General features: G+C 38.1%; 1 protein-coding gene across 1 annotated transcript; it reads right to left on the reverse strand.

Moving 5' to 3' along the window:
• Window positions 1-1,240: 1,240 nt before the first annotated feature.
• Window positions 1,241-2,454, reverse strand: LOC132302170 (uncharacterized). The gene is made up of 3 exons (XM_059799048.1): window positions 2,082-2,454; window positions 1,904-1,989; window positions 1,241-1,605 (listed from the first exon to the last, which is right to left on the reverse strand). Exons 1-3 carry the CDS (start codon window positions 2,380-2,382, stop codon window positions 1,303-1,305), a joined length of 690 nt encoding a protein of 229 aa, XP_059655031.1. The 5' UTR covers window positions 2,383-2,454; the 3' UTR covers window positions 1,241-1,302.
• Between the last annotated feature and the right edge of the window lie 10,680 nt (window positions 2,455-13,134).

Raw genomic sequence — 13,134 nt, forward strand, 5'->3', positions numbered from 1 at the left:
CCAGCAAGTTACTCTCATTCTTTGGTATGATATGTTTTGTTTTATTTTTCTGGTTTATTATATTATCTCTTGTGATTGAATATTTAAGGTTGAGTTTTGAGGTTCACGCCACGCCTGCTTTCATTCTGTAATGGTGGTATATTTCCTGTGATGATGGATGTTTCATGTTTTTTTTAAACGATTATGCCCTTTTTGATGAAATTAAGTACTCCGTATAATAGTTGTTATATGGTATAACTACAAATAATGGTGGGTGTTTGGACTGCTTATTGTTTGAATCTGTGATTTTAATGATTGGTTCAGCATTCTTTTAAAACTTTTCAGACATTTTATTTTTTGATTTACTGATTGCAGTTTGGTGTTCCTTGTATATATTTTTGTTTCTCTCAGCAGCTTTTGTGCATACCTTCCTTTGTTTTTTTTTTTGTTGTTGTGCTTTTGATGGCTTATGCTCCTAAGCTGGTTTAATTTTGGCAACTTTTGAACTTGCTATTCTTTTACTTTAACTATTACATCTTTGTAGGGCATAGCTAGGGTGGTTATCCAAGATTGCGGTTGTAGTTACATTTTTGTTGCTGCTATTCTTTTGCTATTGTGTATGGCTCATGAAGAAGTTGAAAGAGGAAGACTAAAAGAGAGTAAGAACACACACATTACACACACATATATATATACGAGGAAGTTTTGTTTCATTTTGGTCAAGTAAAGATATGATAAGGAGGAAGTTTTGTTTCATTTTGTTTCCTTGGCACGTTGCTGCTTGGCACAATTTTTTCACTTTTTCTTTTTTTTTTCTTTTTCTTTTTTTTTTTTTTAGCGCAGTTTTTTCACTTGCTGAAACACTTTCTTGTTATGAATATATTTTTTGGGTCGACATTTATATATGGTTAATTTTTGTAAAATTATGCTTTGATTGCAAAAATCTGCACAGTTCTTTGTATACGTGTCTTTGGGATATAATTGTTCAAAAAGTGACTAAGTTATATGCTTGGTCAACATCAAGTTAATAATTTATGTAATAATTTATCAATATGTGAAAGTTTGAGGTGGACCCAAGTGTCCCAAGCCATGTCCTAACTTTAGGGTCTATGTCTGCTTCACTTGGCCATATTAGCTGATGACCTTGATCGTGACAAGAACTAGGAATTTCATTCATCACCCAAATTCCCTTTCATGTGTCAATACTATTTTCTATTATTATTTACAACCAATACAGCAATAATCACATTTGATGAAGCAATATCAAACAATCCAAGATCATATGATCATTGCAACAAACCACCCAAGTTAATGAAACAGTGTTCAAGCTAGAAGCCAGAAATTTTTGTGACACTTAGTGGTGATCAAATACCCTCCAAGCTTCTTGCTTTTCCTCCTCACTGCAATTGCCATGCAGCTTGCATTTTGGATACAGTACTCCACCACCCCACCACCACCACCACCACCACCACTCCGATTCCCTGCCCACGTCATCAGAAGCCGCCACGTTACAGCCGACCGCTTCTTCTGCCCTAGAACCAGTAGCGCCACCCCTTGTTTCTTTGTCTCTTCAACTATTGCTGGACCTTTTTCTTTCCCTTCTGCCACTGTAACCTCAAATTTCACCTGTCATGACAAACTCATAATATATAGTTGGACAATTATTGTTTACTTTATAAAGGATTGGTGCATTGAAATAACACAAATGCAATGATCTTTATTTTTATATCCATTGTTACTTTGAGGTCACGGTTTGAAAATAATTTCTCAATACAAAAGTAAGACTGTGTCCATCTCATCATTTTCGAATCCTGCAATGACGGTGTAGCCTCGTGTATGCACACCACTAGCACTTTTATTAGTACTTACATATATAAAATAATTAGCCAAAAAAAATTGTTTAACAAATATTTTAATTACCCACCTCAGGCATCTTCCGTTTACACATAGTTTTCATAGATTGAAGAAATTCAGAAACTCTTGGAGCTATTTCTGTGCTGGACTCCTCACCTGTAAACAAAATTATTATAACCTTTTTGTACTTCATATACATCAATATATACAATTATTAGAGGAAAGAAAAAAATTATAAAAAGGTTAACCTTGCTTAGAAGGCTTGGCTACATAAAGAAGAACAACTATGTCTTGGCTCTGGATGGTGTGAGTTAGTGCCCAATGTAGAGCCCCCTTGGCTTCAAGGCTCGAATCAATCACCACCATGATTTTCCTCCCAATTACCAGCCCCAGCCCGCGTTGCGTTGCACCACCAGAATTGGCTTCTCCGACGTTGACAGAATTCTCATTTTTCTGATCTTTTTTACCTGAAATCACTTCACGAACACGAACGTGACGCCTAATCTTGTTTAAGCAGAAACTTGGCAACCTCGCACCCTTTCCACCCATCTCAAGAGATGCAGGGTCCTAACCATAAGGGAGGCACATGCTTTAAAAAGAACAAAAAGATGTACATATTACAACATTATTAAAGCCAATGTCCATATGATAGCCAGTCTGGACCATATAGTTTCAATTACTTTTTCCTCTCTGTTTTCTCTTTTTCTTCCAGTTGCCATTGATCTAATCTTTTATACATATATCATTTGCTGTGGGGCTAAAGCTGATAGGTGCTTGTCATGAAATTGTAGGCCATCCTCCCTAAACACAACGTATCAACCAATACGCGATCCTTTTCAAGTCCGATATGCGACTCGTATCGACCAGTTTACACTGATTTTGTCCAAGTCTGTTACACCGCGACCGTATCCAATACGACAAACTGGTTGTTATACTTTGAGACTTTGACATGTTTGAGTTACCGTCCATCCACCTTGTAATACCTGGGGTGGCATTTGGGAAAGGAACAAGTGAATTAGAAAATTAATTAACCAACCTTGCTTTGTGGGGAGATGGAAAATTTATAATCCTACATATATATTTATCCAAGATGTACATGGCAAGAGCTGACAGGATTCATGGGATTGGGAACCAAAATTATTGTTTATTTCCTATAGCATCTATGTTTTTATTTTATATTCTCTCTGATGCAATAGTTTTTCAAAAGAGATTTATTTTGGGACAGAGAAAGTAAAAATCAATTTTCAAATCAATTTTTGTTTCCTCAATTGTATAACTAATAAATTTACTCGACAGAAATACATTTTCTTGTTTGACATGTCTGTCAGAAGAAGGGGTTTGAAAAAATAAATAAATAAATAAAATAAAAGAGGTAAAAGTAAAAGAACTACCTCCCATGTATTGTTCAATAATTATATTTTTATCATTAATTGAAAATTTATTAAGACAAGTGTCACGCCTTGCAATTTTACATGGTGTTGTGCCACCCGAGCAACACGCTGTCGTTGAAGAGGATTTTTCATTGTCTGTATGGCATAGTCTGCATGGCATGAGTAGAGTTGATTTCTAAAGTCTTTCATATTTGTATGGAATTATGGAGTAGAAATAGTTTGAAAATTTTAAAATATTAGAGAGCTTTTTAAAATATTAGAGAGCTTATAGAGATTTTTAGAGTGGAGGGAAGATTAGAGAATTTTATAAAGTTTGTAGATATCTAAGATACTTCGATGAAGAGTTGTAATTGTTAGGATGCCTATAAATAGGTGATTGTATCATGTGTAAGGGTAGAAGAAGTTGTGGGTGAAAAACTTAAAAATTGTTAAAATCATAGGGAAGAAGAAAAAGATTGATGGGTTTTAGTTTCGTGAGATACCGAAAAAGATTGATGGGTTTTGGTTTAGAGATAAATTATCCAAGACATGTTAAGGGTCTGTTTACTAACAGAAATGATTCCTGATTTCTGCTGTCAATTCCTAAAATTGAGAATCAAAAATAAAAATTATGTTTAATAAAATACTTACACTTTTTGGTTTAAAGAAAGTAATTCCTGATTTTGTGAAGAGAGATCCTCACTTTCTGTATTTTCTACATTGTTTGTATAAATCACTTCCTCTACTGTAGCATTGATATAAAATATATATATATATATCTCCTCACTAATCATCTGTACCACCTCCTCTCCACCATGGTCATTGCCACTGCCACCTCCTCGCCGTCGACAAACACCGTCACCACTACCATTGCCGACAACCACCACCATCATCGCTTCTCTCTCCTCTCTCTCTTTCTCCCTCTCTACAAACACTACCAAACACTGTCGAAAATTGAAACCCTTCATCGTTTTGAAAGAGCAAAGTCAATATGAAATTCCTCCTCAAAGAAGTAAAAATCAACGGAATTCTCTGCGGAATCGGAGACCCTGGTGGTCTCAAATGCCGTCGCCGCCAATGGAGTTCAAGTCGCATCCGATGAGAGGTGAGAGAAGACATAAACGGCGGTGACGATCTTCTACTCTGCTTTCAAAAGTCAAAAATCGTTGAAAAAGAAAAGATATGGAAAGTAAGCTTTTGATTTTGATCCCTAAAGATTAGACCTTCCAGGTCTAAAAATACCAGAAATAGAAAGATTCAAATGGAAATTCATTACACAATCTGATTCCACTGTTGGGATTTATATGCCCTGGTATAGTAAATTCCTATTTGGATTAAAGTAACATATAATCCTAACGTTTTTGAAATATTTATGTTTTTTACAATTGGTAAATTCAATGTACTATGTTTCGATTCATTATAGAATTGATAGTGTCCTCTTGATTACAAGAGATATTTATATATGTATGTGATGACGATCAATACATGAATATAAATAGTAATCATAAATTGTTCATAGTCGGTAATTATGGATGGAATCATAATTAATTAAGACTTGAACTGGATCCGCGTTAGGTTGAGATATATTGCGAGAGCCGTCGTATGCAATTACTCCCTATCACCGTCATGGCATTTGACTCTTAAGCATGAGAAAAGTATAGACTCTTTTATTAATTAATAATTACTTTGATTTGTTCAGCGGATTCTTCGGGATCCTTAGATCGACACTTTGAGTAGTTATGTAATTAATAGTTAGAGGGTTATATTTTCAATATTTGCATCATTGCTACTTGTATTTATTTTATATTGATTATGGTTGATCACAAAGTAAATTCAAAGGCCTTCGTGTGTTTTTAGACAAAATGATTTATTATATATTTATTTATTTAAATTATTATTTTTGTCAAACAAATGTTTTATTGTGACCGAGCCAGAAATAATCAATGGTACCAAAATAAATATATTAATTAAGTAGTCGGATTGATGACTTTATTTATCCGATAACTAATTATGCATAGAGGGGTCAAAGTGCAATATTGACTTAGAGGTTATTTATTATTTAATTGGAGTTCAATTAATTTCTTTTAGTGGAGTAGAAATTAATTTATGAATTGATTGAATTGGGTCCATGGACTAGGCCAATTATTAATTCATGGTAACCAATAAAATAATAAGCCCAAAGGATTCTCACTCATAGCCCAACTTGATATTGGAATCATATTAGATTTGAGACATGTGAATTAGAGATTGAGAAGGATTAGTTGTTTCCTTTTCTTTACCTTTATGTTGCCTATAAATATACATGGTCTATGTATATTTTAGGGGTGATTTTAGTAGAAGGAAAAAGGAATATATTTTCTCTCTCTAGAAAATTAGGGTTTATGTTCTCATCTAATGGAGGCTCCCACAAGCCTAGTTTTCCAAGATCATTCATGTAGGCATATGAGTGATTCCTAAAGGCAAAACAATTACCAAGAAGATGGAGATCCAAGGAGAAAGCATCTTGCTAAGGGATCTACAATAAGTGAGAACATTCACTTTAGAGGAAAGTTTTAAAGGTTTACTCAGACCTTTGATATAAGTATTCAATCTGTTAATTGAATGATACATCATATTTTATTTTTGCATAAAACTTGTCTCTATATGATGAGTCAAGATTTATGAATCAAAATCCCTTGAAAAGTTTTTAAAATTAGCACGTTTCCCTACATCCACTCCCTTTCTTCCCAAGAACAGAGATCGTGAGAGCGAGTTCTCACCAGCCCTCATCAGGTTCAAAAATGGAAATTCATTAGGCACAATCTGATTCCACTCCCTTTCTGTGATGGAAATGCGCTAAGGAAGCGAACAACTCTACAAGAAATTCATTCAACTTCAACATCACTCCTGTCAAAAAAGGAAGTTGACCCCATACCTGCAGCTTGTGTGATTCACTCTATTGGCCAGGCCCACGCCCGAATACCCGAGGATATCAAAAACAAATCAATAATGAATGAACACAGAGTACAAAAGAATAAAGAAGAATAAATAAAATGCTGACAAGAAACTAAAATGATAATCTAATAATAAACCTCAGAATATATTTCCATTAATTAATAAACTCTTCTGATACAACTGATCCTCCAAAATACAACTCGGGAATCCATACTGTGTGGACCCCTAGAAAATCCAAACTAAACAAATGACAGCAATAACTGTCTAAATCAGGAAACTGAATCATAAATGAACTCCTATGTAGCATCGGAAGAATGAAGTAGACTGATCCCTGCTCAGCACGAACAACCTCTACTCCTGACAAACACCTGAAAAATAATGGTGGGTCAGGCTCACAAACAAGTTCTACTCTACTACTGAGATACCCCTCGGATTCGAGACACGGGTTGATCAGGCCCAGGCCCGAGACCGAGGGAATATCAAACAATTAATATTTTATAATGAACACGGAATACCAAATGAATTAAGAAATGAAATTAAAGCTGAAAAGAACTAGAAATAGAATCCACAAAATATTATAATTATTAAAATCCATCAAACCCAAACTCCAAAACTCCATCAGTTTACAACTCGGGAATCCATCTCTAGTGGACCCCTATTAAACATCCAAACGGAAGATAAAAACAACTGTAATAAACATCCAGAAATAAAACTATGGAGTGAGTCCTACATTGTCGGAAGAGTGAATATAGAGACCTCTGCTCAGCACGAACACGTCTAAGCCTGGAACTGTCATGTACCTGAAAAATAGAAGTGGGTCAGGCCCACGCGCAAGTTCTATACTACTACAATCCAAACAGAGGCCCGATACGCATGTACATCCTAAACAATTCAACAATAACTAATAGTCCGTAAATATATATATAGTCACACTAAAGGACTCTCACTGAACTACAGGCCGGTCTCAACCTAAATAGAGGTAACATGCTAAAACGCACACGAAGTGGGCATATGTACCTAAACCTAAACAGGGTACACCTCTAACCATCGTATCCAGCTATGCATCCCAATACATATATACTCCCTAACCATCGATCCTGAGACTTAAGCTCATATCGAGGTACCATAATAGTAATATATTTAAAATCCATTCAAAATCCATAGTAGTGCCGCTCAACTAGTTGTTGCCATGATACTACAAATCCATAGGATTTAACTTTTAGTTAATCCATTCATTAATCCAGAATAGGTAGGTTTTGGTATTTTGAAACCAAACCGTCCCTAGTATACCACCGTCCCATTCCGGTGTATACTATCCAACCATCCAGCAGTTGATAATATCGGCAACTAAAGCGAATATCAACTAATTCCATACATCCAATAATTGATAACAACAGTAGTGATGTGAGCATCAATAAGTAGAGTAAACATAGTCAGTACATACTGTTACACAAAATCCGATATAATACTAAGTTTAAATATTAATAGTATTCCATATCCAGTAGTTGATATCACAGACATTTGGGGTAAATATCAACAAGGTCCATGCTCCAAAAATTGATACTAGCAGTACTAATGAAAGCATCAAAACAAAACTTTAGCATATATATAGGCATGCTTAATCTCTAATGTTTCACAGACTCAGTAGAGTCCACATCCAGTAGTTGATATCACAGACATTTGGGGTAAATATCAACAAGGTCCATGCTCCAAAAATTGATACTAGCAGTACTAATGAAAGCATCAAAACAAAACTTCAGCATATACATAGGCATGCTTAATCTCTAATGTTTCACACACTCAGTAGAGTGCTAAGTATGTTTAAATCTTAATATCACTCAACTCCAATGCATCCAAAACCAATATAATTCAGACACATGATCATGTTATATGGTGACACATGTATTAATTATATTATTTGTCTCTGAAGAATACAAAACATAAAGGATTAAACCAATCTAACTCTTCCGACTCCAACTACAGTGTTTTAAATTGTTTAAAACATATACTGTTCAAGTGACAACCATAGTTAGGTTATTAACATGCCTCCTGAAGTCTTAGAATTGTCTCCAAGTACCATCCATACACCTCACACACTGCCCTAAACCCAACTAGAACCACAGAGAACCTACCACTGCAACTAAAACTGCCTGAAAACGAAAAAAATTAAAAATTGCATAAAGGAGCCGGCTCCCTAAAGTTGGAGCTGTCTCCTTTAGCATTGGAGCCGGCTCCAACTAAAAGGAGCCGCCTCCAAATTAAAAAGGAGCCGCCTCCCTCTTAGGGAGAGCCAGCTCTCTCCCTCTCTGCCCCGTCTTCTCCGATCCCGACGTCTTCTGCACCCTCTATATCATTCTACTATGGTTTCCAGAGGTTGAAACTAAACCTCTAAACATTCCCAGTCTATGTTTAAGCCCTTATTACATCACCAACAGGAATTTAAATAAACAATCATGCAAGTATAACTCATATTTTAACAGGTTTCCATGCACACAACACATACTGATATGTTTCAGTTTTTTTTTTAGCACGAACAAAAACATCTTTTGTTTTAATTGATTCAATTTAATCCTAGAATTATTTAAGAATGCAAAGAACACGTAACCTAAAGGATAGAGTAAGGATAGAACTTGCCTTACGCCGACGTTCGCCTCAATTTGCCGTCGAATCCTTCGTTTGCTTTCTGTTTCCTGCCGTCTCTAAAACTGCTCACAGACGTACTATGTCGTAGTATTATGCTAAAACCCTAGACAAACCCCTTAGATGAGTATTTATAAACCACTATAACCCTAGGCTCAAATAAACTCTAATACAAATTCACTCGGCCCATTGAATAACCTAGGTTTAAAACATTGACGGCTATATAAACTATAACCCTAATGTAATACTATCTGTGTGCAACCTTCTATACTGACTCGTTAAGATATAATAAATAAGGAAATTGAATTAAATAACTTCAAGTAAAACAATTAAATAATTAACTTAAGCAATTAATTCAAATAAAGCAAATAATCACAATTAAGTCAAATAATTCAAGCAACTAAACAATTAACCATTAAAAATTTAACTAAATAAAACAATAATTAAAGAATTTACAGAGCACAATTAAACCAAGTAAAACATTAAATAAAACAATTAATGAAAAGAAAATAATTAAATAAAATACCGAGACTATCTTTTTGAAAATTAGGGGTATTACATTCTTCCCCCCTAACAAAAGGAATTCCGTCCTCGGAATTCGCTCTTACCTTCTTCCAAAATTTCAAGAAACTGCAAGCGAATGACATCCTCCCGTTCCCAAGTAGACTCAGCCTCATTGTGATGACTCCACTGAACACGAACTGAAGGAATAACCTTATTACGAAGAATCTGATCTTGTCGGTCGACAATACGACACGGTGGCTCTAAATAAGTTGCATCCGACTGCAACTCAATCTCCCCAACATCGATATGCTGATACCGATCCTTATCTCGCAGAAATTTCCGCAACATGGAAACATGAAACACGTTGTGGACGCGATCCAAAGTATCCGGAAGTGCCAACCGATAAGCAACAGCTCCAATGCGATCCGTAATCATGAATGGACCGACAAATCGCGGTGACAACTTCCCTTTCTTCCCAAAGCGCATAACACCCTTTATAGGAGATACTTTGAGAAGAACCTGATCCCCAACCCGAAACTCCAAAGCACGAGTGCGACGATCAGCATAGCTCTTCTGCCTACTTTGGGCAGTACGCATGCGATCTCGAATAATAGTAATCTTTTCAGAAGTATCCGTGATAAACTCAAGACCTAAGAGTCGATTCTCTCCAACCTCCATCCAACAAACAGGTGATCGACACGGTCGACCGTACAATGCCTCAAATGGTGCCATACCAATAGTCTTCTGGAAACTATTGTTATAAGCAAACTCTACAAGTGGCAAATATTCCTCCCAGTGGCCCTTGAAATCCAGAACACACGACCGAAGCATATCTTCCATAATCTGATTCACCCTCTCAGTCTGTCCGTCAGTCTGAGGATGATAAGTAGTACTAAGGTGTAACTCCGTACCTAAAGCCTGCTGGAAACTCTTCCAAAATCCAGATACAAAGCTCGAATCCCTGTCCGATATAATAGACAATGGAATGCCATGTAGCTTCACAATCTCTGAAATGTAAAGCCTCGCCAACTGCTCCGAAGTGTAGTCAGTGCAAATAGGCAAAAAATGAGCTGACTTGGTCAACCTATCCACAATGACCCATATGGAATTATGCCCCTTGAAAGAATTTGGCAATCCTTCCACAAAATCCATAGATATGCTCTCCCATTTCCACTCCGGAATTGGTAGTGGCTGTAGAGCTCCTGGCGGCCTTTGATGATCAATCTTAACCATCTGACAAGTACTACACTGAGAAACAAAAAGAGCAATGTCCCTCTTCATACCTGCCTACCAAAACTGTCGCTTCATATCTTGATACATCTTATCGCCTCGTGGATGAACAGAGAAATCAGAGTGATGTGTCTCAGTCATCACATCCTTCCTCAAATTATCAGCAGAAGGTACCACTAACCGTCCCTTGTACAAACCTCCATCAGCCCCAACATAGTAGAATGGAACCTCTCCGGAAGCTATCTCTGCAACCTTGTCGATACACTGCTGATCGGTGAGTTGTGCTTGTAAAACCTTGCGAATGATGGAAGGTGTAACCACCATGCAAGCCATAAAAGCGTCTGACAACTCATCTACACTCTTCAAAGCATTCCACTCAGTAGTGAATAAAGCAGAAAGACTACCAACAAGTCGGCGACTGAGTGCATCCGCCACTACATTCGCTTTCCCTGGATGATACTGTATAGAAAAATGATAGTCTTTTACAAACTCCAACCACCTGAGCTGTCTCATATTCAGCTCCCGCTGAGTGAACAAGTACTGCAAACTCTTGTGATCACTGAATAATCTAAAGGACTCACCCAACAGATAATGCCTCCAAATACGCAAGGCAAAGACCATCGCTGCCAACTCCAAATCATGTGTTGGATAATTAAGCTCATGAGGCTTAAGTTTCCGAGATCCATAAGAAATCGGTCACTCATCCTGCATCAATACACATCCAAGACCCTGCAACGAAGCATCCGTGTAAACAAGATACTCTATCCCGCTCTGCGGAGTAGCCAGAACCGGTGCAGAAGTCAGCTTCCTTTTCAGCTCATCAAAAGCTCGCTGACAGTGTTCATCCCACACGAACTGTACACCCTTCTTGGTCAGATGAGTGAGTGGTCCTGCTATCTTAGAGAACCCCTGGATGAATCTCCTGTAATATCCTGCCAAACCGAGAAAACTCCGAATCTCGGTAGGTGATGTAGGCTGTCCCCACTCAACCACCACTGAAACCTTGGCAGGATCCACGGCTATCCCCTTTTCTGACACCACGTAACCCAGAAATTTCACCTCCCGCTGCCAAAATTCACACTTCTCAAACTTGGCATATAACTGGTGCTCACGAAGCGTTTGCAAGACTATGCGAAGATGTCTAGCATGATCGTCCTCCTACCGAGAATAGATCAAGATGTCATCAATAAAAACAATAACAAACTGATCCAAATAAGCCCGGAAGACTCTATTCATTAAGTCCATGAATACTGCAGGTGCATTAGTCGTCCCAAATGGCATAACACGAAACTCATAAGAACCATATCTCGTGAGAAATGCTGTCTTAGGAACATCCTGCTCCCTAACCCTCAGCTGATGATACCCAGAACGCAGATCAATCTTGGAGAAATATGTGGCTCCCCTTAACTGATCAAACAAGTCATCAATCCTGGACAAAGGATACTTGTTACGAATCGTAACCTTGTTCAACTCCCTGTAATCTATACACAGACGAAGCGAACCATCCTTCTTCTTCACAAATAGAACCGGTGCTCCCCAAGGTGATGTACTCTTACGGATAAAACCCTGGCTGAGTAACTGCTGAATCTGATCCCTCAGTTCTTTCATCTCCACCGGTGCCATCCTATAGGGTGCCCTAGCAATAGGCGCAGTGCCTGGAGCTAAGTCTATCACAAAATCAATCTCTCGACTAGGTGGCAACCCTGGAATCTCCTGAAATACATCCAGGAAATCCTGTACAATCGGTATGTTATCCAATGGCACAGTAATCCCCTCCTCATTTTCCCCCTCCACATGGAACAAATAGGTGCTACCGCCCCCTTTAGAACGAGGCATAGCTACTACATACATATCCTGACCAGGTATGGTAAAAATAATAGATCAATTAAAACAATTAACTTGGGCATGGTAGTGAGACAACCAATCCATCCCAAGTATCACATCATAAGTGTGCATGTCCAGGACCAATAGATTGGCTAGAAATCTGAGTCTGCCAATATCTAGTGTCACAGGCACATCACTCTCATGTAAAATAGCTGTATCACCCAATGGTGTAGAAATACCCTGAGGTCTAGTGCATACCCTCGTCCTCATCCTAGATAAAGCAACAAAAGTCCTAGTTACAAATGAGTGTGTAGCACCGGTATCGAATAAAACACGTCCATGCAAACCATGAATAAGAAACTTACCCTCAATAGTCTGAGGTGCCTGAACATCCTGTGGCATGGGGTTATACACCCTGCTATAATGCAACTGCTGTGGTGCCTGTCCCTGAGTCTGCGGCGGTGCCGGTAAAGCCAGATGTGTCTGTCCCTGAATCCGTAGAACCTGTGGAGCTGGTAGAGGCACTAGCGCCCTCTGTCCCTGCTGCACATACTGTCCCTATCCCTGTCCTGCTTTAGGACACTGCCTGGTGGTATGACCATACTCTCCACAAGTGTAACAACTACCCTGGAAAGTACCAAATGGCCTCCTCTGTCGGTTAGCCTGTGGCTGACCCTGTCCTGCCTGTGGTCCCCCATCCTGTTGCCTCTGAATAGGTGCCCCATTCCGATGAGCATCTGAACCACCCTTGTGCTTCTTCCAAGGCTGTTGTCCCTGGAACTTGCCTTTGTCATTCTGC

This window comes from Cornus florida, unplaced genomic scaffold, assembly GCF_030987335.1.
Source record: "Cornus florida cultivar Cherokee Brave unplaced genomic scaffold, ASM3098733v1 CherokeeBrave_3.0.0_Hap2_Chr04, whole genome shotgun sequence".
NCBI lineage: Eukaryota > Viridiplantae > Streptophyta > Magnoliopsida > Cornales > Cornaceae > Cornus > Cornus florida.

Excerpts from the sequence above, each read along its gene's own strand:
- LOC132302170 (XM_059799048.1), bottom strand. The coding sequence starts at position 2,382 with ATGGGTGGAAAGGGTGCGAGGTTGCCAAGTTTCTGCTTAAACAAGATT. Across the intron at positions 1,990-2,081 it reads AGCCAAGCCTTCTAAGCAAG|GTGAGGAGTCCAGCACAGAA; the intron begins GTTAACCTTTTT and ends TTTTGTTTACAG. Across the intron at positions 1,606-1,903 it reads GTAAACGGAAGATGCCTGAG|GTGAAATTTGAGGTTACAGT; the intron begins GTGGGTAATTAA and ends TTGTCATGACAG.